General features: G+C 38.0%; 1 protein-coding gene across 1 annotated transcript in view; it reads right to left on the reverse strand.

The window, feature by feature from the left end:
• Positions 1-23,255, reverse strand: part of LOC136097489 (sodium channel protein type 5 subunit alpha-like) — a 32,612-nt gene extending 9,357 nt beyond the window's left edge. Inside the window, exons 1-18 of the mRNA XM_065829861.1 lie at positions 23,001-23,255; positions 21,903-22,021; positions 20,236-20,343; positions 17,997-18,125; positions 17,164-17,255; positions 16,121-16,333; positions 13,731-13,788; positions 12,927-13,068; positions 12,242-12,439; positions 11,096-11,278; positions 10,157-10,558; positions 9,292-9,421; positions 7,665-7,903; positions 7,127-7,327; positions 6,017-6,370; positions 3,918-4,347; positions 2,833-2,990; positions 1,625-1,745 (exon numbers count right to left, since the gene is read on the reverse strand). Of these exons, the coding sequence (XP_065685933.1) occupies positions 1,625-1,745; positions 2,833-2,990; positions 3,918-4,347; positions 6,017-6,370; positions 7,127-7,327; positions 7,665-7,903; positions 9,292-9,421; positions 10,157-10,558; positions 11,096-11,278; positions 12,242-12,439; positions 12,927-13,068; positions 13,731-13,788; positions 16,121-16,333; positions 17,164-17,255; positions 17,997-18,125; positions 20,236-20,343; positions 21,903-22,021; positions 23,001-23,255 (3,532 nt within the window). The remainder of the gene's footprint in view (positions 1-1,624; positions 1,746-2,832; positions 2,991-3,917; positions 4,348-6,016; positions 6,371-7,126; positions 7,328-7,664; positions 7,904-9,291; positions 9,422-10,156; positions 10,559-11,095; positions 11,279-12,241; positions 12,440-12,926; positions 13,069-13,730; positions 13,789-16,120; positions 16,334-17,163; positions 17,256-17,996; positions 18,126-20,235; positions 20,344-21,902; positions 22,022-23,000) is intronic.
• Positions 23,256-24,996: the final 1,741 nt, after the last annotated feature.

Genomic DNA, 24,996 nt, shown 5'->3' on the forward strand with positions numbered 1-24,996 from the left:
ATGATGTCTTATACACATATGATATATTGCCATATTTATAACTCATATATATAATAGAACATAATATATGCAAAACCTCTGATTATCTTTCAATAATCCCAGTTTCCCCAGTAATGTGGATCTGGGATTTAAAATGAGGTAGGGAATGGCACTTGCAGAAAATAGGGACGTTTTTTGTGCAGAAATCTGTGTTAGGTACAGATTTGCTGCATCTTCAGTGAGTTCTCCAATGGTTTGGCCACAGTAGGCACAGTCCAGCCTGGAACTACAGACCACAAACAAGACATTTCACATTTCTTCTCTGGAGCAGGGAAAGATAAAAGAGAAAAAAATAAAATAAAATTTAAAAATCTTTATTTATTTTGTTCTTATGGTTGTACTAGCAAAACCTGACATCAATAAAGTAGTTTTGAAAAAGACCCTGTAGCTCAGAACTCTGATATCTGTATTATTAATGCAGTATTTGTGGATGTGTTTTTCTGGAGAAAACAAACTGCAATGAAGGTACAGTCTATCTCCCTCTGGATTTATGATGTATAACATAACAGTAAAAATACATATATTATTACTACACAGAGAATACTTTCCATTCAGGCACAACACCCCTCTAGCTTCAAATAATTCCTATATGCTTCATTGTTATTGACTGAATCCTTAAACTGTGCGCTAGAAGTTTCATTGGCCCAAAAAGGGCACAATACTCAAAAAAACCCCACAAAAACAGAATAGAAGAAAACGTAGGACCTGAGTCAAAATGGTCATGGTCAGCCAGGCTGACTGGGTGAGCAAAGAGCAAGTTGGAGTACCAGCAAGAATTTAATATAACACACTTTGATAAAATGAGCCTATAAACTGACCTGACCTGGTTTGTTCTCTCACAACTCATACAGAGAGCGCCGTGATTACCCCTGGCTGTCAGTAGTGACAGTTATTTGAGAAAAATCTCAAGAGCTATTTCTTTGCATTTTATGGAAACTGCATACTGTTACATATGTTAGGATAGGAACAATTTCTAAAAGTACTCCACACATCTCATAACAACTAGTAAAGGTAAATGTTGTATGATGACTGGAGAGAGAATTCCCAGATTATCATCCTGTAGAAATTCAACTGCATCCTAGCAGCTTCTCTCTGCTTTTCTTCACTCCTTTGTTTCTTATAGAGATTGTTCATGAAATGCTGTTCAAGGAATAATACTTTGCATCAGTGTAAATGTTTAACAAATCTGGTGTGCCAAACACCTTGTTCCAGGGGCCATTGTCAGATGAGATCTGATCACATAGACTTCTCTTATGTTAATCCCCGAAATGTTACCTTGATGTTGTCCGATGGAGCGAAATTCGTTTCACTTCACTACAATAATCTCATATTTTAGGGTTGGGTCTATGCCACTACCCAGGTTCCAGATAGAAGCAACTGGCTTTAAAGGAAAAGGAGTTGATTTTTCAGGTGCCACAATCTATCTGTTGACTAGAGAGGGACAATGATTTGGACAATTTTTATCATTTCCAGATAACTAAAATTAGCTGAAAATAATCTCACCCAATTGGTTCAGCACCCCTAGAGAACCAAGTCTTGTTCTGACTCTTCTCACTTCCCAGTAGCGAAACCACGAGAGCCTTACCTTCTGGAAAACATTTTTCTGGAGTCTTGAAGTCTTCAGCAAACTCTGGAATCTGCCTCAAAAGATCTTCAGGGTTTGTCAGATCCACGGTGCTGCCTTCAGAAGAGCTGACACTGTCAAACTACCGAGCAAAATAAGATCAGGTATTGATTCTTTCTACGTTCAGCTCCAAATGAATAAGTTCATCCATATACAAATAAGATTCAAAATTTAAACTTGGCTAATATTTCAAGTGGTGTCGGTAATGGAACAAACTTTGTGATTTTAGAAGTGTATGAGTTTTGAGTACCAATCAAAATAGGGCCAAATCTGTAGAATGACAATATCTATCTACATTAACCAGATTTAGCTGCCTAATAAGCTGGTAAATTGAAGAGCTTTTGAATTGCTTATAACTATATGCAGTCCTCAAAGCGGAATGAACTACTTGGGTTAAAACCATGGCATTGTAGAAAGCTGCACTCAAACAGGAAAACCAGATAAATATACCTGGTATTGTATGAGGAACTAAGCACCCCTGACAGTATTTATGAAGCAGAAATTGGAATTGCATTGCATATTCTCCAATTACAAAGCTTTTCGCTGTCCTATTACACTGAATATAATATATGATGAGTCAGCAGTGTGTTACAAATTACTTTATGCTTTTGTTCTTTTATATTTGTGTGTTGCTGTCTGTTACTTTTTTAATGTATTCTTTATTCAAAATTATTCTAAAAAGATTTCTAATAAATAACTATTATGTTTAATGTCATAGTGAGAAACTCAACTAAAGTATTACATTTCTTGAAAAAGATACTTAGGACACAGTCAGACTTGCTGGAATCTCCCACTTGTATGTGGAAGTGTATCTTTTTATGTCTTTTTTTTCCTCCTCTCCTGTTTTTTGCAGACTCAGATTTCAATAAATGGAAAGTAACACAGAGAATTTTATGAATTATTTATTTGAATTGAATTATTTTGTATTTCTTCCATTTCTAAACACTCTCTTACCTATACATACATTTTTCTTAAACATCGATAGCTAGAAACCCAACACAGCTTCGATTTCATTCACATAATTCTGGCACCTTCATTAACCAGCCCGATCGGCTACTGCAAGCTCAGAGCTGCTGCTCCCACTAAATTCCAGCAAAACCTTGAACAGAAATATACCTGTGCTCGACCATTTTTGGAAAGTCAATACCGTAGGAAAAAAAAATAGTTACTTCGTTTTGCTCTGATGATGATGGTTCAAGCTTCCTGTCCTTTCCGAGATAAAGCACACTGAAATCTTCAGAGGAAAATCCCGATCCTTTGCTCCAGCTTCCTGAAGTTTTCCCTCTTTCTCCCCTTTGCCTCAGGTGATTTTCATCCTGAAAATAATCTGTGGATTAGAGGGGGTTTCTTTTCTCTTTCGAAGGGTGGACAAGTTGGAAGGGAAAGAAAGATAAGATATGCATTTAATTCAAAGCGAGTCTTTCCATACAAAAAACATAAGGTATGATCATTTTGGGTCTCTGATTTTACTTAAGGATAGAGAAAGGGAATTTTTCCTGACGGACATGCAACAAACTAAGGAATTAGTACTTTAGTGAACTAGTCAAAAGTTAAGATAGAATTTATGCATAAGTATTAAGAAAGAAACCTAAGGTGGGAAATTCTGAGACCAGAACGGCATTCTTCTGTGGTTAAAATACAACTAAAAAATTCAGAGAATGCAAAGAAATAGGATAATATATGCTATTGTATAAGAAACATGACCTTAACAGAGTAGCTCCATACTTAATCCTTCTAAAAATTACTACCTAGTACACACAGCAAGGACAAATACAAATTAACCAGAGTTATAACCTTGTATTATGAGTCTATGATAATGTTCTTTCTGCAGAACATTTTTGTTGTGCCATGTAAATAATGCCAAAATAGTTGGCATTATTTGCATAACTGTTTACGTAGAAATTACAAGTTCACCAAGGAATGGCACAGTTATCTAAGGGCTATATAATTACCTGTGTGTAATACAATGTGTCAGCTACAAATCCCTGCAGCAAACCCAACAATTTATGGTCTTCCTTTTGAGACCATGAGAGACTCTTGATTTTTAAAAGGCTCCAAGTGATAATTTACCCTCCACTCTAAATACTCATATTTTTGGTTCTGGTTCAAAATGTGGTAATTCTCTGGAAATGGGTCAACATATACCTCCGTGTTCTGCTAGAGACAGTCTTCTACCATATATGCATCCCTCAATGTATGTGTATACATATATACACGGTTCCAACACAAATAAAGAAATGTATTACCTGTTTGCTGTATTCTATGTCTGTAAATGTGCTCAGATTATCATCATCTTCAAAACCCTCACTTGTATTCTCTGCTTCAGCAATAGGGACACAAACAAATATATTGGGGTTGGTAATAAAGTCTTCAAGATTTGAGCATTTGTCCGCATTTTTCTCAGCCCACTCATTATTGTAATTCTCTTTACAATTTTGTGTTTCTTCACGCTTGAACCTAAGTGAGTTCTGCGCAGTCAACTTCATTTTCTTCCTCTGTGCTTTCTTTATATGCTTGAGCTTTCCACAACAGGTATCCCACATAACACTCTTCATATAGTGAAACCCCTTGTGAATCCGAGCAAAGGCAATCCTAAGATTGTTCATCTCTCCGTCATCCTCTGCTGTCTGGAGAGAGTCCGTACTGAAGGAATTGAGCAGCAGTGCAATGAAAAGGTTGAGAACCTGAAAGACATTGAAACAATAATAACAAAATTAAAATTTAGGAGAGTACCTTTCAGAAATCTAAATTCTAATTTTGCAGAAGAGAGATACTATCAAAGTTCAGTCTTACTGAGCAAGCAAAAGCAAGGTAATAATGAAATGACTATGACTGATCACATTATGGTTGAAGAAATAAACTCTCTCAGAAAATCTGATGTTCCCATGAGCTTCTTCCATAAAATGTTATTTGAAGTGGTAGCTAAAACAGATTTTTGCATGCCAAATACAGTATTTGGTCAAAACAACTTTTTGAATGTTATAGTAGTAATAAAAGCTATGATCATGACTTGTTGGTTTAATAATATCTCTTCCTTCTTCAAACTACAATTAAATGAGACCTCCACGGAGCTACTTCCAAAATCCTACATGAGATCAGATTCAGGCCAGACTATTCCATTAAATATGCAACCCTGTCACAAAAATAAAGAAAAATCAAGAGAAGCTCAAAGTGAGGTTTTAATTTAAATAGAAGAATTTATAAACTTCACTCTTTTTTTTTTATTTTCTAAGGGAATGGGAGAATTTTTTAATTTTTTCTAATGTTGCCATATGGAATGGAAGCTATGTATCTTAATTTTTACGGTGTCAGAACTGGGAAGATATCACCCCTGAGTCACTGAGGACCCCAGTCAGTGGAGAACATTAGCCCTCCAGAGACCAGTTCATCCCATCTGTCTTAGTTATTGACCTTCAGTTGGAACAAATCTCACTCTTGGATACCTTTCTGTTTCCTTTGATACTAAGAAAGCCTAAACAAGGAGTGTAGGCTAAGCACTTAATTGTTCGACAGTTAACGTTAAGCGATATGAATATCTCTCACAGCATTTCATCCCTGAAATCAATCATTGCATTGTAGAACAGCTGGGACTTTAAACCTGTGTATTCTGGGTCCATCCAAAGAACAGGTATTTCCTGTAAAGGACTGCTCAAACTTCATTATTTTTAGCAGTTTCTTAAATTAAGGGAAAACTAGTATATGAATGATACTAAGAATGACATGGTAAACAAAGCTACTAACAAAAGATATTTACGATTCAGGCAGAAATGAGGGAACAGGACCGAGAAGGCAGCCTGTCCCTGGGTTGAGTTTGCCATAGCAGGATCTAGCTCTTGGGTGTAAATGTACTTAGAGATTATCAAAGAAAATCCTGATTTCAGTGATAGGACCATAGGTTCTGTCATTTGCTGATAAAGAATTCAATACATGGGATCTTAAAAACCAACCAAACAAAAAAACAACAAAACCAAAACCACAGATTTTAATTTACAGATGGACTTCAGCACTTAGCTCCACTAATTCAAGCAGGTAAGCCATAAGCCTTACTGGTTATTTACATCCAAATCCCAAAATATGAAGAAACATAGTTGCCTGTATTATATTTACTGCAAAGATATTAGTTGTCGCATTGCCACGTGAAAAGATCAAGTGAAGCTGCGTGTAGAGCACACAAATTGTGAAAAGATGGACAGCATCTCAAAAGTGAAAGGCAAGAGAGGTTTTTGCAGACCATAACATGCACAGATAACTCTTTCACCTATGTTTCGGGAAACTGTTCTTTTTTGACAAAACGGCAATTAAGTAGATTCTGCCATAGATGGGATAAAGAGAAGAAAATTCTGGAAAACTCACCACTAAATTTCCTATCACCATGACCATCAGAAAGACAAGAAGGCACAGTGGTGGTCCAGCGACAACCATGCAGTCCCACATGGTTTCAATCCATTCTCCACACAGAATTCGGAAAATGACAAGGAATGAGTGGTAAAAGTCCATCATGTGCCAGCGTGGGTTGCCATTTTTGGTTATTTTATGGCTGTTCTCCCAATAGCTTCTCCCAAAAAGTTGCACCCCTACTATAGCGAAAATGAAAATGATGATTGCCAGGACGAGGGTCAGATTACTTAACGCTCCCAGAGAGTTGCCAATTATTTTAATTAGGGTGTTTAAAGTTGGCCAGGACTTCGCCAGCTTGAAAACCCTTAGCTGTGTAAAAATATAAAACATAATGTTAAATGTCGGTAGAAATAGCCCATCTTTTCACCATTCAATTCTTGCAAAAACTATTTTACAGATATTCTGAACTATTCCAGCAATATAATATTTGTGACACCATGACACTAGTACTATTTCAAGTATTTATAGGTTTTTAAAATTATTTTTTTTTTACTGGGCAAATTGTATAGGACCAGACTACAGGTATTATATAGGACCCTGGTAAGTGTTTGACCCATACATGCAAGGATCCATACAATGCGTTTGATATAGACTATGATGCTTGATTTGCATGTAACACAAAGTACCAAACCTGGGAGACCGGCTGCTATATTACTATAAAATGGCTCTATCTTTTGGTGAAGTAACCTAAATTGGTTCACAGAATACAATATGCATACCTCAACATCATTTCACGTCTTTTTTAAGCATTGAGGGGTTTTTTTCTATATTTATACTTCAGCACTTTATTGTGTGTGTTTCTTGTACTAGATTTTATTTTTGACCCCACTTTTATAACTTGTCTACTCTGTAATATTTTTTCCTCTGAATATTTCCTTGTACATTCAAGAGGAATATATATCTCACTGAACTCTAATATCACAGGGAGTTTAAGACTGTGTTTCCTATTCCTAGTGCCAAAAGGTGCCAGGGGTCAGGGGAAATAATTTTCTGCAGAAAACAGAAATATTTTCTATTTATTCGCAACATAATGCTTTATACAATTGAGTAAGCATGAGGCATTACCAGTCTGAAGGATCGTAAAACCGTGAAGGTTCCTCCTCTTTGCCTTCCTTTCTTGCCTTTGTATCTGGGTAAACTTAGTTCAATTAAACTCAAGGTGACAATTACACTGTCAAAAATATTCCAGTGCTGCTGAAAATAATAATAAGGATCTAGAGCAATGATTTTTAAGACCATTTCTGCAGTGAAGATTCCTGTAAAAACCTGTGGCAAAGAAACAGTAGCATCAGCCCAAAAGTTGCTGTGAATTTCGGTCCTTTTCCCGTAAATAAACAACTATGCATGGACAGGTCAACAAAACCCATTTTTATGAACTCCTAATGCACTTTCAGTTAAAACAGAAGGACTGTTTTCTGATTTCTGAGGAGTGTGTTAGAAATACATCAAAAAAACCTGGGATTTGTCCATATTAGAAATTTAGAGTTTATAAATGCAGAGTCTGCTAATCTTTAGTTTTTACAGTTACTCTTGATGTCTCAAGTAAAAACACCCATCAATCAATCCCTGGTATAAAATGTCACATAGTTGAGAATTTGCTTACCAAGTTGCCTACTTTAAGCATAAATTTAAACTCTTCTGACATATTATTGTGCTCAAGTGCCATGAACAAAGTATTCACCACAATGCAAACTGTGATGGTGAGATCAATAAAAGGATCCTTTATGAAAGCAGCCACTTTTTTCTTGATTCTCAACCAAAGCGGACAACAGTCCCAAATTAGATACTTCAAAGCAAAATCTTTCAGGCATGGTGGGCATCTCCGCTGGGATTCCTCAAGTTCTAAATGCAAAAAAACCCCAATATGATGAAATAGTTATCACTGAGCAAGACAACTAAATAATAACTTCAAGTACTCAAAAGGCCACAGAAGAAAAAGGAAACCCCACATTTCACACAGAGTCCCGAAGCTTCCCCGTACTTCCTACCATTCATGTAGTCCCTACGTCTGCTAATAAACACAAAGATAAAATTCAGAGAATACCGGATTCAAAATTCACTTAGTTCAAAAGACTTTGTGTCAGATTTTATTTGTGTTCGACTCAAACTTGTGCTATAATCATCTGGCTAAATACAGATGTTTACGATGCAGAGGCCACATCGCAGCCTGTCGCACCAGAAGGTCTTTATAGTCAATATAGCAGCTAAGACACTTCTCACCTTGTCCTTACATAGATGTATAGGACACTGGGTCTATCACACCCAACATCTGTCTCCTTTGACTCTCAAGGGAGTCCAGAGAGTCAAGGTCAGCTGTGGATATTCTGGTTTTAGCAGAGGCAAATCCAAACCACAGTGCATTAAATTTGGCCTTAGGCCACTTCTGCTGGAAACTGCTGATGTAAGTTGCCATACCTCTATATTTTCTATAGGTAAACATGGAATATAAGCTGTTTCTTCCTTCATCATGAATATTAATGGTTCCTCCAAAATGTTTTTGACCCTGCTGAAGTCCTATGCAAATTCATTGACGAACTGGAGCTTACTTAAAGCTAAATAAAAGCACAGCAGGAATTACTGGTAATCTGAGTTTTGAGGGCCTGAAAATTTTTCAAAGATCAGATGAACCAATGAAAAAAAAAAAACCAAAAACCAAAGGCAAACCTTCCTCATCCTCGTCTCCTGGTCCAGAAAACAACTAAAAAATTTGGTGTGAAACTTTTCAGAAATTGCAACAAAACTGTCAGTCAGCATAACAGTCAATGACAACCCCCCACCCCCAGTTCACCTGTAAAGGTAAGTTAAAAGAATAAAATAGTGAGGTTAAGTATTCAAAATCCAGAAGTTCCTATAATCTTATTGTTAGGTTCTGCATGCCTGTGTCTCTGCCACTGACACATCGCCAGTCACAGTGTCAGGAGGAGAAGACAATATCCCAGTCCTGCACCTCAGATGCCAGAGAAACTCCTTCCACCCACTCGCACTCCTATCCCCATCACTGTTCTACAAAACGAGATCATACGATAGGTGAATGTTGTGTTCCAGTACATGAACACTGTGTGATAATGTGTTTGTTGGTTTTTATTTTTTTCAAAGAGCCAAATTAACGACAAAATTTCTAACTACACACCTACACGTCTCTGTTAACCTTTAGGAAGCATATTGACATTTTGGTTTTTCATACTAGCGTTACCTTAGGACTGAAAAAAGCACAATGAGGAAGCACTTACCCTCCAAGACACTGGTAATTATACTGACTGCACTTAGTGCCCTTTGTCTCTGAAGTGCCTCATTAAAGTGCTCCACTGACAGACGAGGAGGCAAGTGCATCATGCTGCTCTCATCATTTACAGCTGGCTGCTTAAAGAGGGAAACATAATTAGGGAGATACCACAGGAATAAAATTAAGTAGGAAGTGATGATGGGTAACTATGAAATTTAATAGGAATGATGACACACAGCCAAATAAATGTACCTTTATACAAGAAGTAATAAATGTTGAGACTGAAGGTCATAATCTTCAGTAATCATGCTGCAGTAAATGGATCCTGCAAGCACGTAATAGCAACAAGGCAAGCACAAACCTTGGAAATAAGTGTATGAGGGGAAGTAAGCCTAGGAAAGATTCCAGATACTAATGGAAAAGGAAAGATGAGGAATAAACTGGTAGAAAAGCATCTCTGCCCACTTGGGGATCTTGCAGACAAAGCTTCTGCATGATGCTAAAGGTGCTGTGAAGGAGGAAGAAATTATAGGTACTGTTTAAAATTACGCCCTGGACAAGGCGTAGAATAAAAAGATTCTTTGGTGACTTTTAATTCCAGCGCTAGGAACCTTCAAAAGTGTGTTAGCACAGGTTGTGTAAAGCAGAAAACCAGGGTTTATAACAGGAACAGTGAAGCAATGAACTCTAGTTTTTGGAAACTCATCAGAATATTAAAAACCACTTTCTACTGACGACTTATAAACTCCCTATGTCAGTATACATAATTTCACATCACTCTTTCCATTTCACTGAAACCCTTAAGACAAGAAAACCCCACCATTTATGAAGAAAACATAATATAAAGTATATACTTCATATATTTTACTTACCATATCACCCTTTCTTGGGTCTTCCTCTACCGGGGGAAGCATTACTCCTTCTGAAGACACCAGGTCCAGGCTGTGCACCTTGCTGGTTCCTCCTCCCATCACTGAGATCACCCCATTGCAGTCGTCCGTGTTACCTCTCTTGCTGCTTTGCCCACAGTTTGGGGTACCAGGGCGAGAGCTGTGGCTCATTTGGCTTTGGACACTGGAGCGTCTTCCCATCTGCGTGACCGACAGCGACCGACGCTGGATGTCGTGTTCCCCAGCACTGCGGGTCTCCTCAACACCAAAATCCATCCTGGAATCAATTTCTAAAGCGGGTGTTTGGAAATTAAACACGCTCCCGTGGCTAAGCCTGCGCCTCTCCTGGTTTGTGTTGGGACCATACACCAGGCCAAGGAAAGACTAAAAGCCCAGGAAAAAAGGAATAAAGAGAGAATGGCATAATATCATAGATAAAATTTTGGGGAAGCAATAGATGTCTAGAGTTTCAGCACATTTTCTATCAATGATTGCAACTCCAAAACCTTTATTTCCTTTAAATTTTTCAAGAAGGATTATGCTTCAATTTTGAAGGGCTGATAATAAAATCCTATCAGCTGTAGCAGCTGATTTTGTGATAATCTTTAAAGTAAGAAATTTTTAACAGAGAATGATGGCAGAAAAGGTAAATTCTAATAGTCATTCACATTTTTTCTATTTCTCAGTCTTATGGAAAGTGTATTTTAACTGTTAGAACTTTCCTTCCATCCTTTGTTTAGAATATTTCCTTTTCAAAATAATTTTTACATATAATTCAACCTTATCCCAAAGGGTTGTTTATTTTAAAGACTTAAGAGTGATCAGTGTTTGTAATAGGATTTGGTTGGTGCTTTCTAGCAATTTATTTTAATATTAAAATTGGAAAAGCTGTAAGTATCTCAGATTCAGACAATAGATTACCAACTTTCGTTGAATGTCTGTGGACTGTGACTTGGGGAATTGTTGTTCTTCTTCATTATCTTCTATCCCCAAGGACTTATTTCTCTTTTTCCTATTGCTTCTCTCTTTCATTTCTTTGGTAGACAGAGAAGAGGCTCCAAAGGAGCTAATTGACAGGATATCAATTCCTTTAAGTGCCAATGACTGAAATTTAAACAAAAACATGGATGATATTTTGGCTGGATACTTCAAATATAAGCGGAAAGAAAACACTTCTGTGCTCTATATTATTTCCTCTTGATAAGCTGTGTTTCACAAAACTCATTAAAAATCTTCCAACAACACTGAAAGAAAGAGGAGAGAATTTTGCCAACATATGGAGGACTGAACAATTTGCTATTTGCAGTAAGTTACATGATCACATGTATTGGGCCTGCCAGAGGCAAAATAATTACATTATAACTCCTATTCCTCCATATGGCAGATTTGCTTACAATAAAAATACTCAGTTTGAAAATAATACTGTAGAACATATCCTTTTCCCCAAAATAAATGCTAGAACAGCATTAAAATTCTGTCTTTTCATTGGAGATCCTTGGGACTATATTCACGCTGTGGCTGACTTTCATTTCCATACTGAATTTAGGACAATGTTTTCAAAACACAGGAGTATTTTGTTCCAGAAGCTTCTAAGCTATTTAAGTTACCAAGAGACTCTTCATTCAACTACAATGTTTTGCCTCAGATGTTAATGCAGTCGATCAATGGAACTACTGTATATTTCTCTGTTCAACTGTCCACAATGATAAATGAAGAAAAATTTAAAAACAACTACATTTTCTTTTGGAAACAGATAGCTGACAGAATTTTGCATTTTCAATATTTTAAAATACTATTTTCAAAACTTTGAAATATATTTTTCTTACAGTAACAGCAGCCTTAGATGCTCATTATCCACAAAAAAAAATTAATTCACAGGAAAAATACACAGCTGAACAAGGAATTGCTCCTGTAGCTCTTGGAATCACTGCTTTCTCTAAGTTCTCACTTGCTCCTCTTCCCACAAATGACTACTGTATACACCTGTATACAAGGAGTAACGCTTTTTCTTATGTGTCTGACAACAAAGCACTGAGACTAAAGCTTGCAAGGGAATAATTTATGTACCTCCTGCTCCTTCTGTAATAATTCCATGGCTTCCCGAAATTTCTTTTCCTTTGCCTCCGTTTCAGCAATGGTGGCCTTGTTCTGATCTTCATATGCCATTGTCACTACAGCCAGAGTCAAGTTGACTAGATAAAATGAGCCCAGAAAGATCACCAGCATGAAGAAGAGCATATACACCTTCCCAGAAGCTCTGAGGGTCTGTAAGCAACACACCCCAGAGATAAAAATTACCATAAAAAATACAAAATAGGCTTTCAGTGTGTCTCTGAAATTCTTTATAAGCATTCAGCTTCCCAGACGCAATGCTTTGGGAAGCTTAAATGGAAATACACCTTCCTTGGCCCTCTTCTCCTTCCTCCTACAACATCACCTGTGAATCACTGATCTCATACCCCATAAGGACAACTGATGAAGCATTGTTGTATTTTTGGAGGATAATACAGGACTTTTTTAGCACTTTTTTTTAAGTCCCTAAACCAGCAGTGTGAGAGGCCTGTTGTTGGGAAGCTCTTCAGCATCCCTTTCCTAGGAGTCTCAGCTTGTGGGAAGGGAGAAGGGAAGATGTGGGCTTGATGACTTGCAGCTCCTGCTTTTATTTGAGTTTTCTTGTCCTCGCTACACATTTTCTGCCTCAGCTTTTGCTCTCCCTGGAAAATCAGCCCTGAATTACACACAAAGTTGGTACCTGTTGGTACAGACGCTCCCAGTAGTCCTGGGTCATCAGGCGGAATAAGGAAAGAAAAGCCCAGCCAAACGTATCGAAACTAGTGAAATCGTAATCAGGATTTGGTCCGATTTTCAAGCATATATAATCTGGAGGACAGACCCTAGAAGTAATAATAAAAAGTGGAGCTCTTTTAACCATGCACATTTCAAGGAACACTTCAGCTCATGTGAGATCTCTGATTATTATTCAGTTCTGCATTTCATTAGATCGCAAACCAATTTTCTACTCTGGGTAGTATTGGCTGGAAAGTGGGATGGAGAAAGCAGCACCCACAACCCAACAGCAAAGGAAGAAGATGGATCACCAACCCAGGACAATCCCTTCTTTACCAGCCCTCATCCCCGGCCCCTCACTGCAAAGCAGCCACATTGTCCCCCGTGCGCAAACCTGCCCTCCAAAATCCGTGTTCTGTTTTTCTAGTTTAACACTCCTGAGCCTTTACAGAGAGGAGGGCATCTGTCCTATGATATATCAGATCCTTCGTGTTTTCAGTTCTCTCATACATCTATAGGGAAGAGAAAGACAGCACTTCTGGAAGGGCTCAAAGGATTTGGAACCTGAATAAGCCAATTGCAGGTTCATGTTTCATTCTCTGAAAGTATGAAATTGTCTGACTGTTTACTGCATTTTCTTGTGTGCGTTCCTGTTTCTGCATTCAAGGAAAGCCTGGAATTTTTGCTTTTGTCTCTTATGACTGAGCTAATCCAGAAGCACTGAGGCAGAGAAAACTTCCAAACAAGAAATATTCATACATGCACTTACCCAGCACCAACACCGCATAGCAAAATATCTGAGGTGCCCTCTTTCTTAGCAAAGTATACTATAAAAAAGGGGAAACAAAATTAAAAACAAAGCACTTTCTAGCCTCAATCCTTTAATATGAGCAGTGATGAGTAACCTGTAAGTAGATGTGCACACACAGACACAAGTTTCCCATGCTCACAGTAACACCAGATTGCAAGATGTCCTGTACTCATGTATAGACATGCACATGTGTATACACAAATTTCAGACCGAAGGCAGTCTTTAAAACACAATTTTTAAAAATATATTTTCTTTGGCCACATCTGCATAAAGGAAATGAAGAATTGGAAGGCACAGTCTCAAGCACAGTCCCTGGTGTGGTAATAATTACCACAAATTCTGGCAGTTTTAGCCTGTAGCAATTAACCCTCTCCAGGGCAGCATATAACCATCATTTGGGGTTGCACGGACCAGTTCTGTTTCTTAAGATCAATAACAGAAAAACCCTGCTTTGAGGAGGGATAAAAGAACATTTGGCTGTGTGGATGTCCATTATGCCACATCACTGCTCTGCTGAGCCGAGCAGCAGGTCCTAACCCTTCTCAGCTGAGAAATACAGATTTCTCCATTAGGATGCTGGAGCTGTGTGATTTTTGACCTCCTCCTCTGTTTCTCTTAGCAGGAGTTACTCTGATGCATGAGCAAGCAGCAGACTGAAAGTGATCACTTCACTGCTAATAGCTAATTAACCCCATTAAAGTATGGGTTTGCTATCCCAGGTGCAAGGAAGGTCTCATGTATTCACCGTGCTTCCCAAACCTCACTTGTGCTTATCAGGTAAGATAGCAAGATTCAAAGCCAGGAGGAAGCTTTAGTATCAGCTGTACCATACCATATAAATACACCATAAAGGAATGAGTCGCTATCTGGGTTACTTTCCATCCATTTTTTTTAAGAAGATTCAGCAACTGAACTTCAGGGAATCATAACAACAACATGGAGTTCTCCATGTTGGGGATGGGAATGTCACACAGTCAGGACCTTAAAGACGTACAAAGCAGCCCATAAAACATATACAAAATTAAATTAATAGAACACTGGTCTTACAGTGCTCTAAGTTCTAAATCCTGTATGAAAGTCACCTTCTAGCTTTCATTTAACGTATCTGAGCCCTCCTATTCCTTTTGCCACCGTTGCAAATCACACTGCACGCGAGATGCGTGGCATAGGATGTGAACAAGACAAAGTTTGTGAAGAAACACAGATTTTTAATTTCTTGAGCCCTACTTTCTCCAGGCAATTGCCTTTATACACCTGCAATGTTCTGCATTAAAAAAGAGAAAAATATATTTTTGTTTCCTGTTTCTTCAGCACAGAAAATTAGTGTTTTTAGCTAAAGTTTGCCACCTACATGGCATCTTGTGTACTCTAGTCACTGCCTGGTTTCTTTTGAAATTTGCTTTCACTTAGGATTTTTGCAGTATTCTGTATATATGAATGACTTATGCATGGTTTTTGGTAGGTACAAGAATGCCTTTTAAATTGTATTTTCTCAAAAGCCTTCATACAAAGACTTTGTCCCCCTGGACTATGAAGTTATTAAAGAAATCCTGCCTGAACAAATCTTCCACACGGAGTGTATACAAACAGCAATCCTGTGTGGATTTTCTATGTATTTCAACATTTCCCCTGGCAGAATGCTTTTCTCCCTATATAACTGCTGCTGTTTCTGAACTTGCCAGTGGAGATTTTCTTCAGTGATGAAGACTTCTTCGTATTTCTGGCACAGACATTGTTCACTTTGAGTGTATTTTTTTCATTGTATATTGAGGCTTTTCCTTTAGCACAAGGCTTTTCCTTTCTGAAATGCATCTAACAGCTGCTGTTCCTCTGTGGACACTTTGGTGCATTTTCAGATCTCTGCTCTATGCTTCCATCACCAGCCTCAGTCAAGACACATACATAAAAGATGTATGTTGTATATATCTTATAAAAGACATGAGATACATATGACACAAAGAGGAAAGTAACTTTCCTCTGTTTCTAGCTGAATAGTAATTACTGGGCAGCAAAATGAAGATGTATGGAGTATTCAGCATATAATAAAAGGCGAACTTTGGGGAATTACAGCAGAGAATGAGCTAATGTGTGTTTCAGTTATTGTCATAACATTCTGGGAAACAGCTGGATGTTACTGGAAAATTTGGGAGTGCTATTTCTTATAATGAAAGGAAGGGATACATCCCTGGATGCCTGCAAGCTGCTCTGCCACTCTGAAGGCCATTATCACATAGTTACTCATCAAAATATCAATCATCAAAACATCAGTAACATTTACAGCAGTGGTTATATATGCACGCGTAGGTGTCTATACTGTCATCTAAAAAATAATTCAGGGGAAAAGTTACCTGTGTCATTAGCAAACATTTCATAGGATTCATAGGTTTTGTTATAGATTTTTCTGGCCTCTGTAGAGTTGCTGATGCACTTTTGTCTTAGATTGCCCTTAAAAAGCTGGAGGCCTATGAGGGCAAAGACACTCAGGCAGAAAACAGTCAGGATCATCACATTGGCGAGTTTCTTAACAGACTGGATAAGTGCCCCTACAATGATTTTGAGTCCTAGGAAAATAATATATAAAGGAAAAGCAGGATGGAAAACTGAGATTCACACATCACACTTGATTAGAGTTAATACAACGTAAAGCCACCAAAGCACCAAAATTGCTAGATGATACATGGCAAATATATTTGCAATGCAAGTATAGCTTTGTTGTGAGAGTGATTAATATAAGAACAATATTTTTTTCCTCATTTGATTGACCCTACAATTCCAGATGTTCCTTTAATCCGTATTAAATATTTAGCCAAGGATGAGGAACCAGAGGTAGTCTAGTTTTTCTTATACAGAAAGAGTAATATGCATAATTCAAAAGTGTTTCCAACACTGCTAATCTGTGAAGAAACTGGAAACACTGAAAACAATAATGACTATGGTCAAAAAGACCAGAAAGTAAAGACAGAGGCAACCTACTTGTTCTTAATTTGTATTTTGTCATAAGAAATAAAATCCATTGGCTTTATACCTAAGGGAAAAGTGAAAAAGAAACCCTTTTCCCAGGCATGAGGTCAGATGATTAATAATAAAGTCCATTCAGTCACCAGAGGTGGTTCTGTTGAACACATAGACCAGCTAGAAGAACATTCTGTAAAACTGATATTATAAAGTGTTAACAAAATCTTTAAAAGCCTGACAAAAATAAATTAAATACAAGATTGTTTCTGATGCTTGATTTATTCTGGTTGGGCCAGGTGAACCGAGACACTGTTTGTGTCCACAAACTCAGCCATGTCTGCAACCAATGAAAGATACAGGAGAAAAAAGAAAGCAAGCCCCAGGATTTTTATTGGACCAAAAAATCAGAAAATATTCAGCAAATAGAGTTTCTTACCTGGGACTACTGAAATGGTTTTTAAAGCTCTCAGAACCCTGAAAGTCCGAAGGACTGACACACTCCCCAACTTACTAAATGCTCCCACATACCTGTAAAGTCAGAGTATGATATGTCAAGTGATTGAATGGAGTAAAGACAGCAATTATTTTAAATATTCATAAACTACATATCAAGGATTTGTCTGAAGACTTCTAAAATAGAAACTCCTTTCCTGATTATTAGGTAGTTCTTGGCTTGTGCATGGTTGCTTTTTTGTCAGTATCTTAAAATATCATGCATTTAAAATACAATCAAAGATAATGCTCAAAATTATTCAATTCAGGCTGAAATGCTAACTGAACTGGCCTGATCTCCCTTCTGTAGCTGCACCTATACAGTATAAAAGTTTTCTAATTACTGCAAATTGAAGCTCAAATTATGATTTGTGGAGATAAAGACCTCAAATTTAATCCACCGCTCTGGTGCCTATACACATCGCTCTCTTTTCATGCTTACACTTTCATTCGCAGGATCAGTATATCTGTGTTTGACAGTTCAGCTATTAAGTTTAACTGATTGAAATGCACCGGTTCATGTACATTCACCACAGAGTTTATCTTGCTCTGCACAATTCTATTCCCTTCTTGAAAGGCTCACACATTTTTTGTACAGTGAGGCAAAGAGTCAATGTCCTATGTAGTTTCAGATGCAATTAGGACCCACAGAGTTTGGTGTGGGCTTTTTGTTTGCTTATTTTTTCTACTGCAAACACCCTTTTGCACCACAGCAACAAGAACTTCAAACACAGACTGGAAACGCAGGCAATCCATATTTTGTACGTCCCCACTTACGCCATAACAATAACACTGAAATCCAGCCAGTTCCACGGATCTCGAAGGAAAGTGAATTCATTTAGACAGAATCCTCTTGCCAATATTTTTATCAATGATTCAAAAGTGTAAATGCCGGTGAAAGTAAATCTAAGGAAGGGAGAAAAGCGCCAAAGGAAAATAGCGGTATTAGCAATTAACAGAAGAGACACAGCAAATTTACTGTCTAGGCCAATAAACAAAGCCAATACTGCAGAAGCAATGGCAAGATTGCAGCTGTTTTCAGTGCATTCTGTCAGTATCTGACTGATACAGTAGTTAAATGCAATCTGGACATGGCTATTAACGTGCACACTTGTGACAATTTTTTTTGGCATTCAACAATTATTTTCAGACTCTTTCATGTGAGTCTCCATAATTTAAAAAGCACAAAACTTCTAGCTACTTGGTAAAATAAAGATCAACATGTGTATCTTCCTCTGGTTTCAACCGGCCAAGCGAATGTGGGATATGCTGTGTTATTTACTTTAGACATGCAGCATCCATTTCTGTGCAGAATGTTTAAAACCCTTAGAGAAACACAAAGTACAGGATTTTCAATTTAAGATGGCAATTATTCTTATTAATGGAAAATTATCAGTAAAAGCTCTTCTGGACTTGGTGAGTGCACTTATCATTTCAACAAGGCAGCGATCTCCCTACAGGATTCAAAAGGCATTCATTTGGCAGTCAGCAAACGCACTAAGAGATTATATGGATGTAGTGGTTCCCTTTTCATTTGGAAAGAAGTATTCTGAAATTATTGTTGAAATGCATCTGGACAGTAGTTTTGATGCCAAGAGCAGATAAAACTCTTATCCAACCTTTAATGCTGTCATAGGTAGTGAGGTATTTCAGCATCTTCTGGAGAGATGTATATTAATACCATGTAGTGTCTTGTTCCTGCTTGCATGAGGATTTGCCATTCCCAGCTCTTTCAGTGTCACGTATCATGAGACAGTCAGAAACAATTCCAGAGCTATTTTTAAAATTAAATATTTTGGAATCTCTTCCTTTGGATTAGGTGTTAGAATTGTCAGGGTTCATATGTTAATGTTTTTTTATGCCAAACAGAAAAAAAGTGAGATCTGAAATATTCTTAAAAGAAATAAAAACATGGGATTATCCATCTTAAATGTGGCTGTAAAGGCATGGATTTATTGTGATTTTATGTTGCAAGTGTTGGCAGCGCTGAAGATAAGCGCTTTGCTTCTCAAGAGTGTCCTGCAGGCCGGGAGCTTCCGACAGAATGTTTTATTAGAGCAAATAGCAAACATTTCAATATTATTAAAAAGTATTTTAAAAGACAGCAGCTCTTGATGCGCTTCATCAGCATCAGCAACAATGGGAAATGTTTCTGGAAAAAGAGAAAATAACTACTAAGTTGCTTCAGAAAGTGGGATAATGAACTGGAAGGCTGGTACAGTAATGAAGGTAGTTCAACAGTGGAACTTAATTTACACTCAGTCTCTCCTGTAACTCCACTATCATTGAAGCTATTGAGTTTTGAGACAAAAACACTCCCTCAAAGAAAAAAGAAATAAAAATACAAAGTTCTAACACAAGTGACTTTTCTTCTAAATCGCCTGTAAACTACAAGTGGAGTCCTTCAGGGATCCATACTGGGACCAGTACTGTTCAATATCTTGATCAATGACATAGATGGTGAGACAGAGTCCACCCTCAGCAACTTGGGTTGAGTGGTGTGGCTGACATGCCTGAAGGATGGGACGTCATTCAGAGAGACCTGGACAAGCTTGAGAAGTGGGCACATGTGAACCTCATGAGGTTCAACAAGGTCAAGTGCAAGGTCCTGCACGTGGGTTGGGGCAAACTCCAGTATCAATACAGGCTGGGTATGAAGGGATTGAGAGCAGCCCTGTGGAGAAGGACTTGGGGGTGCTGGGGGATGAAAGACTGGACATGAGCTGGCAATGTGCACTTGCAGCCCAGAAGGCCAATTGTATCTTGGGTTGCATCAAAAGGAGTGTGGCCAGCAGATTGAGGGAGGTGATTCTACCTCTCTGCTCTGCTCTGGTGAGATCCCCCCACAGTGCTGGTCCAGCTCTGGGGTCCTCAGTACAGGACAGACATGGACCTTTTTGAAGGTTGCTTCCAACCCAAACCATCCTATGATTCTAGGTCAAATGAAGGTTGGAAGACATACCAATAATTCAATATAACTACAGAATTAAAAACATACGTACCCACAGATACTTACTCAACATACTTGCTCCATGAAGGAGATGAAGAAGACTTAGCAGACTCAGTCAGAGCCATAAATACACAATTAGTTGTAATAGTGCACATAATAAAATAAGTGAACAATGTGAGTCACAGGAGTGAAGGCAAAGAATATGACATTGATTTAGAGATGTAACTAGATATTTTATCAGTCATAGATGTAGTATCTAGTTTTTAGTTTAAAGTGTATGTAAGAACAGCATGCACATGGATTTGCTGATTTTGAGTAAAATGAGTTGACAATACACTACCATTGCTATTCGTGCCATCTGGACTTCTGTATGGGCCAGAAATTTGCTGTGCAAAGCATTGCAAACTTTGCAAAAGGATCCCAAAACACAAAGTGTGGGAGAATTGATAGATTTTTAGTTTCATTTTATAGCATAAAAGTTAAAAACATGCCCGAGGTCACACAGGTGAAGCCCAAACCTTACTCTAAATCGGTAAAGCTGTACTCTTCTGAAGGGACAGTGTGAAGGCCATCAGGATAATTGCAGGTGTCTCAAAGGACATGAGATGCCCATGTTTAGCCACCTCTTGGAGTTGCCCAGCTGCTCTCTAGGACCTTTGGACTACAGGGTATGAACAGGAATTTGGGAATCTATCTCACATGTAGACACCTAAGCTACAGCACTCAGCTCTGGAGCTGAAGCTCATGCCTTGTGTCCTACCACATGTTTTGGCAATCCAGAAGGTAAATGTCCATGGGAAAGACATCCAGCCTTTCCATCATCCATCCTCTCCATCTTCATGAAAACCTCTAGCTCTAGGCATGGTCAAATTGTCACAAACCCAGGACCTGGATCACTAGTGTTGAAATGTCAGTAGCAGCCAACTTGCTGCCCAGGGAAGGTCTCATATGAGAAGCATCACTCCTCTGGGGATGTCTGTACCCTGCTATGAGGACAACTTCAGGCCCATTGCAGCTCACTCAGCAGGAGAGGGCTGGAAAATCCACACAGGGACACCACAGACTCAGCACTGGGCCTGATTCCACCCTTAATCGACCGCTTTATTACTCCCTAGAGCCAAATTAGAGCAAAACAATAGTGATTCCTGTCCCCCAGATTTGACATTTGAGGTGGGATCTATATTATCTTTATATTCCAAGGGCATTTCATGCAACAGCATCCCTGAAATTTTCACTTTCATATCTCTAGGATATTTACATTTTTAATCTGATTTCCTAATGAAAGTAAATTTGCGTAATTTTTATTTCCATGTGTTTTCATGTGTCCCCCCTATCTCAGCCTATTTTTCTTAAAATTGGCCAACGGCTAATCAGCTTTGGCACATTCCTGCAATTTGAGTAAACAGAAGAGAATAGAGAACTTATTAGTCTTAAGGGGAAAGGCTTCAGCATGATATATTTTTTTGAGGCAGCAGGTAATCCACATCAGAGATCATTCTCAAAACACGAATCTGTAGAAAATTAGGCTTCAGTACCCACAGTCTACACAAAACTATTTATTTCTAAGTAGCACAAGAGCATAAGACAATAAAAGTTTCCAAGGTAATTCATGATCAGAAGTAATCTGGAGTGAAGCAAAGACTAGATTTGCTCAATGCTCTAAAATATAAAAGCACAGGATTACACAGGTTTTTGTAACAAAAGAGAGCAAATGAAACAAAAAAAAAGGATATGAATGTACTAAAATTTTAATTGCTGTTCTTCGGATTGGGTGGAAAGGACTGAGGATCCATAAGGCACGTGTAGCAGTAAATCTGAAGATTGTTTTCTGTTTGTTTAGCACTATGAAAACCTTTAAAGAAATAAAGAAACGAAGTTTTCAGGAAAATGAACAGAAGCATTTATACTATATCCTGTTGTATCAGTGATGAGCAAGAACTTGTTGTTACCTTTGATCTGTTAAAATGGGAAGACTCTTTGTAATACTTGACTATCCTTTCATCAAAAACTGATTAAAGAGTCAATGCCTATTAACTATCAAGTTGAAAAAAAAACCAAACATCCTCAGTGTGAACTTTCTTTTTGAACCTTAAGACTTGTAAAGAGTTGTGTGAAGAACTAATCTTGCTTGTGACTTTTTTCTTAAAATAAATTGAACCTCTCATTGAGTCAAGATACACATGGGTGGAAGGAAGAATTGCAGCCTTTATCATTATTTGCTATTGTTGATAGTGATCCTCTAGCTCTAAGACTGTAGGGTTTAGTTCAAATTATTAACTATTTCTGAAGAAATAAGCTCAATTTCTGATGGATTTTTTCCCATTTCTCTGTTCTTTATTGAAATCAGATTCTTCAATGCTTCATAACTAGAATATAGAAATTTAATAAGTAGGCAAACGTTTTGAAATAATTTATATACTTAGATGATAATTTATTATACATGTAAATGAAGCATAAGTATTGAGACAAAGAGGAACACATTGTCTCAAACCCTAAAATTAAAGAAAATCTGCAAAATTACTATAATTTCTTGTAGATCTGACTCAAAACCTCCTTTTCTTTCATCCATTTTATTTTTCTGCTTCTATTCTGATTCAAATGTTAATGAAGTTCCTATTATTTAATGCCTATAATTCAAAATTAAGGTTTTTTAAAGAGGGTTACAGCATGTCATTCAGCTGTGCCAACTGCCTGTATTATTATAACCTAGAAAGGGACAATAATTTTTCCAAAGGGATGTAAGCAAAACTGTTGGGTAGATCATTCACATAAACAATTCTTATCAACACAATAAACCAAATTAAAATCCAAGCATCTTGATTGGCTCTAACCTTACTATCTTTGTAGTATGGGTCGATATCCTCCAGTGGTTCCCCAATGAGGTCTGGAGGAGGATTTCCATAGAGAGCTGGTAGCTTCTGGAAAGCTTTTAGGTCAAGTTGAGGACGTGGTTTCTCCTCAGGTTTCTGGTCTATGGTATTTCTTTGGCAGTTCCTCTTGGCAGCAATTCTCTTTTTGATAGCAGCCAAGGATTCATGAGTGAATTTATGGAAGTTGTTGGTACCAGGTAGTAAGAACTCAGCCATTTTTCATTCTTTTCCTATCACTGTCTCTGTCCAAATAATGGAAACAAGTAGAAAGGAAGTCAAATAACACCAAAACAGGTAATTTATGAAATTTAAGCAATTGGTTGCCCATACATGCCTAACAACATCAACTTTCTGAGCCATCAGATTCTAAAAGGAAAAAAAAAAAAAAAGATATGATCAATACCTTTTTCAGTGAGATGTCTGTTCAATATATTTTTTTAAATACGTATATCTGATAGGTTGTGGGCAGACCTCTATAAACTCCAGAGTGTATTTAGAGCATCCAATTTAAGAAACCTGTTATTCTAAATGCTCTTGAGCTGTTCAGAAAAAGCCTAAGATGCTGGTTTAACCCATTATTTGGAAATGCAACAGTAAAACCCACCAATCTGTAACAACATCATATATGTGCAAGCTGCATCTGCAACAGAAGGACCAAGTATTAAATAAGCTAGTGCAGATGTAAATACTCAGAAGAAGAATCCTTCCTGGTGATGTCAGCATAGGAACAAGCAGTGTCTAAGTATCAAAAGCAGAAGGTTTAACTCCTCACCCAGAGTTAACATTGACTGAAACACTGACAATGATCAGGCACAAAGTTGATATTTTATGCCTGCTTGTCAGAACAACAAAAGTGAGACTATACCAGAAAAATATTTTGCACTATTTTATGGAGAATCTTGGTCAAGTATTGGATATGACCCATTCAACTAAACGCTACTCGAGTCCATACTTTGGCAGTACAGTGAATCCAACCTTCTCCTTGAACGCTGTGAAAGGCTTCAAAGCAAGACCTTGAAGTGCAGGTGTATCAACAGTGAGAAAGCTGAAAATCATACACAGAGTAAGGTGATCCAGATCTGTATCCTTGTGCTAAACTCACATGAAAGCTCTCTAAGGAGATTCCTGTAAAATATTTTCTTTGATCATGATCTCTAGGAAGAGACTATTGATTCATTGCAGAGGCACGGAGCTACTGAGCCAGTAGAGCGCCACATCCAGGCTGTGAAATGATCCCACATGGTCGAGGACTTAGAATTGTAGATCATTTCCGCTGGAAGAGACCCTCAGGATTATTGAGTCTGACCATAATTTAACTTTGGCACTAAACCATGTCCCTAAGAACCTCATGTAAACACCTTTTAAGCCCCTCCAGGGATGGTGACTCCACCACTGCCCTGGGCAGCCTGTTCCAATGCCTGACAACCCTTTCCAGGAAGAATTTTTCCCAACATCCAATCTAAACCTCCCCTGGTGCAACTTGAGGCCATTTCCTCTCATCCTATCACTTGTTCCTTGGGAGAAGAGACCAACCCCCTCCATGCTACAACCTCCTTTCAGGTAGTTGTAGGCAGCAATATCATCTCAAGAGGCTTTGTTTTACTGAAAATATATAACTTCACCCTCTATGTGCTGACACCCTGTATCTTTCACTGCTGTGCAACACCATTTCATTTCTCCCCAGACACAACATGATTTCAGTTGTCCTCACATCACTGAACTGTAGGAAACCATTGCTCTGAGAACAACAGCTGGAGGCCAGTGACAAGCTAGCTGCAGTGAATTCTCTTCATTTTCGCAGCCTGCCTGCCTGTTCTATTTTAAAAGCACATAAAATTATAAATATGAAAAGTAATCCTTGCTTCCAGCACAAAATAGCAACATTTCTGGGAGAAAAATGAAACATTCAGACAAGAATACTCATTCTTTTATGCTTTTCAAGATCAAGCTAACAGTC

The sequence above is a fragment of the Patagioenas fasciata genome, chromosome 2, assembly GCF_037038585.1.
Source record: "Patagioenas fasciata isolate bPatFas1 chromosome 2, bPatFas1.hap1, whole genome shotgun sequence".
Taxonomy (NCBI): Eukaryota; Metazoa; Chordata; class Aves; order Columbiformes; family Columbidae; genus Patagioenas; species Patagioenas fasciata.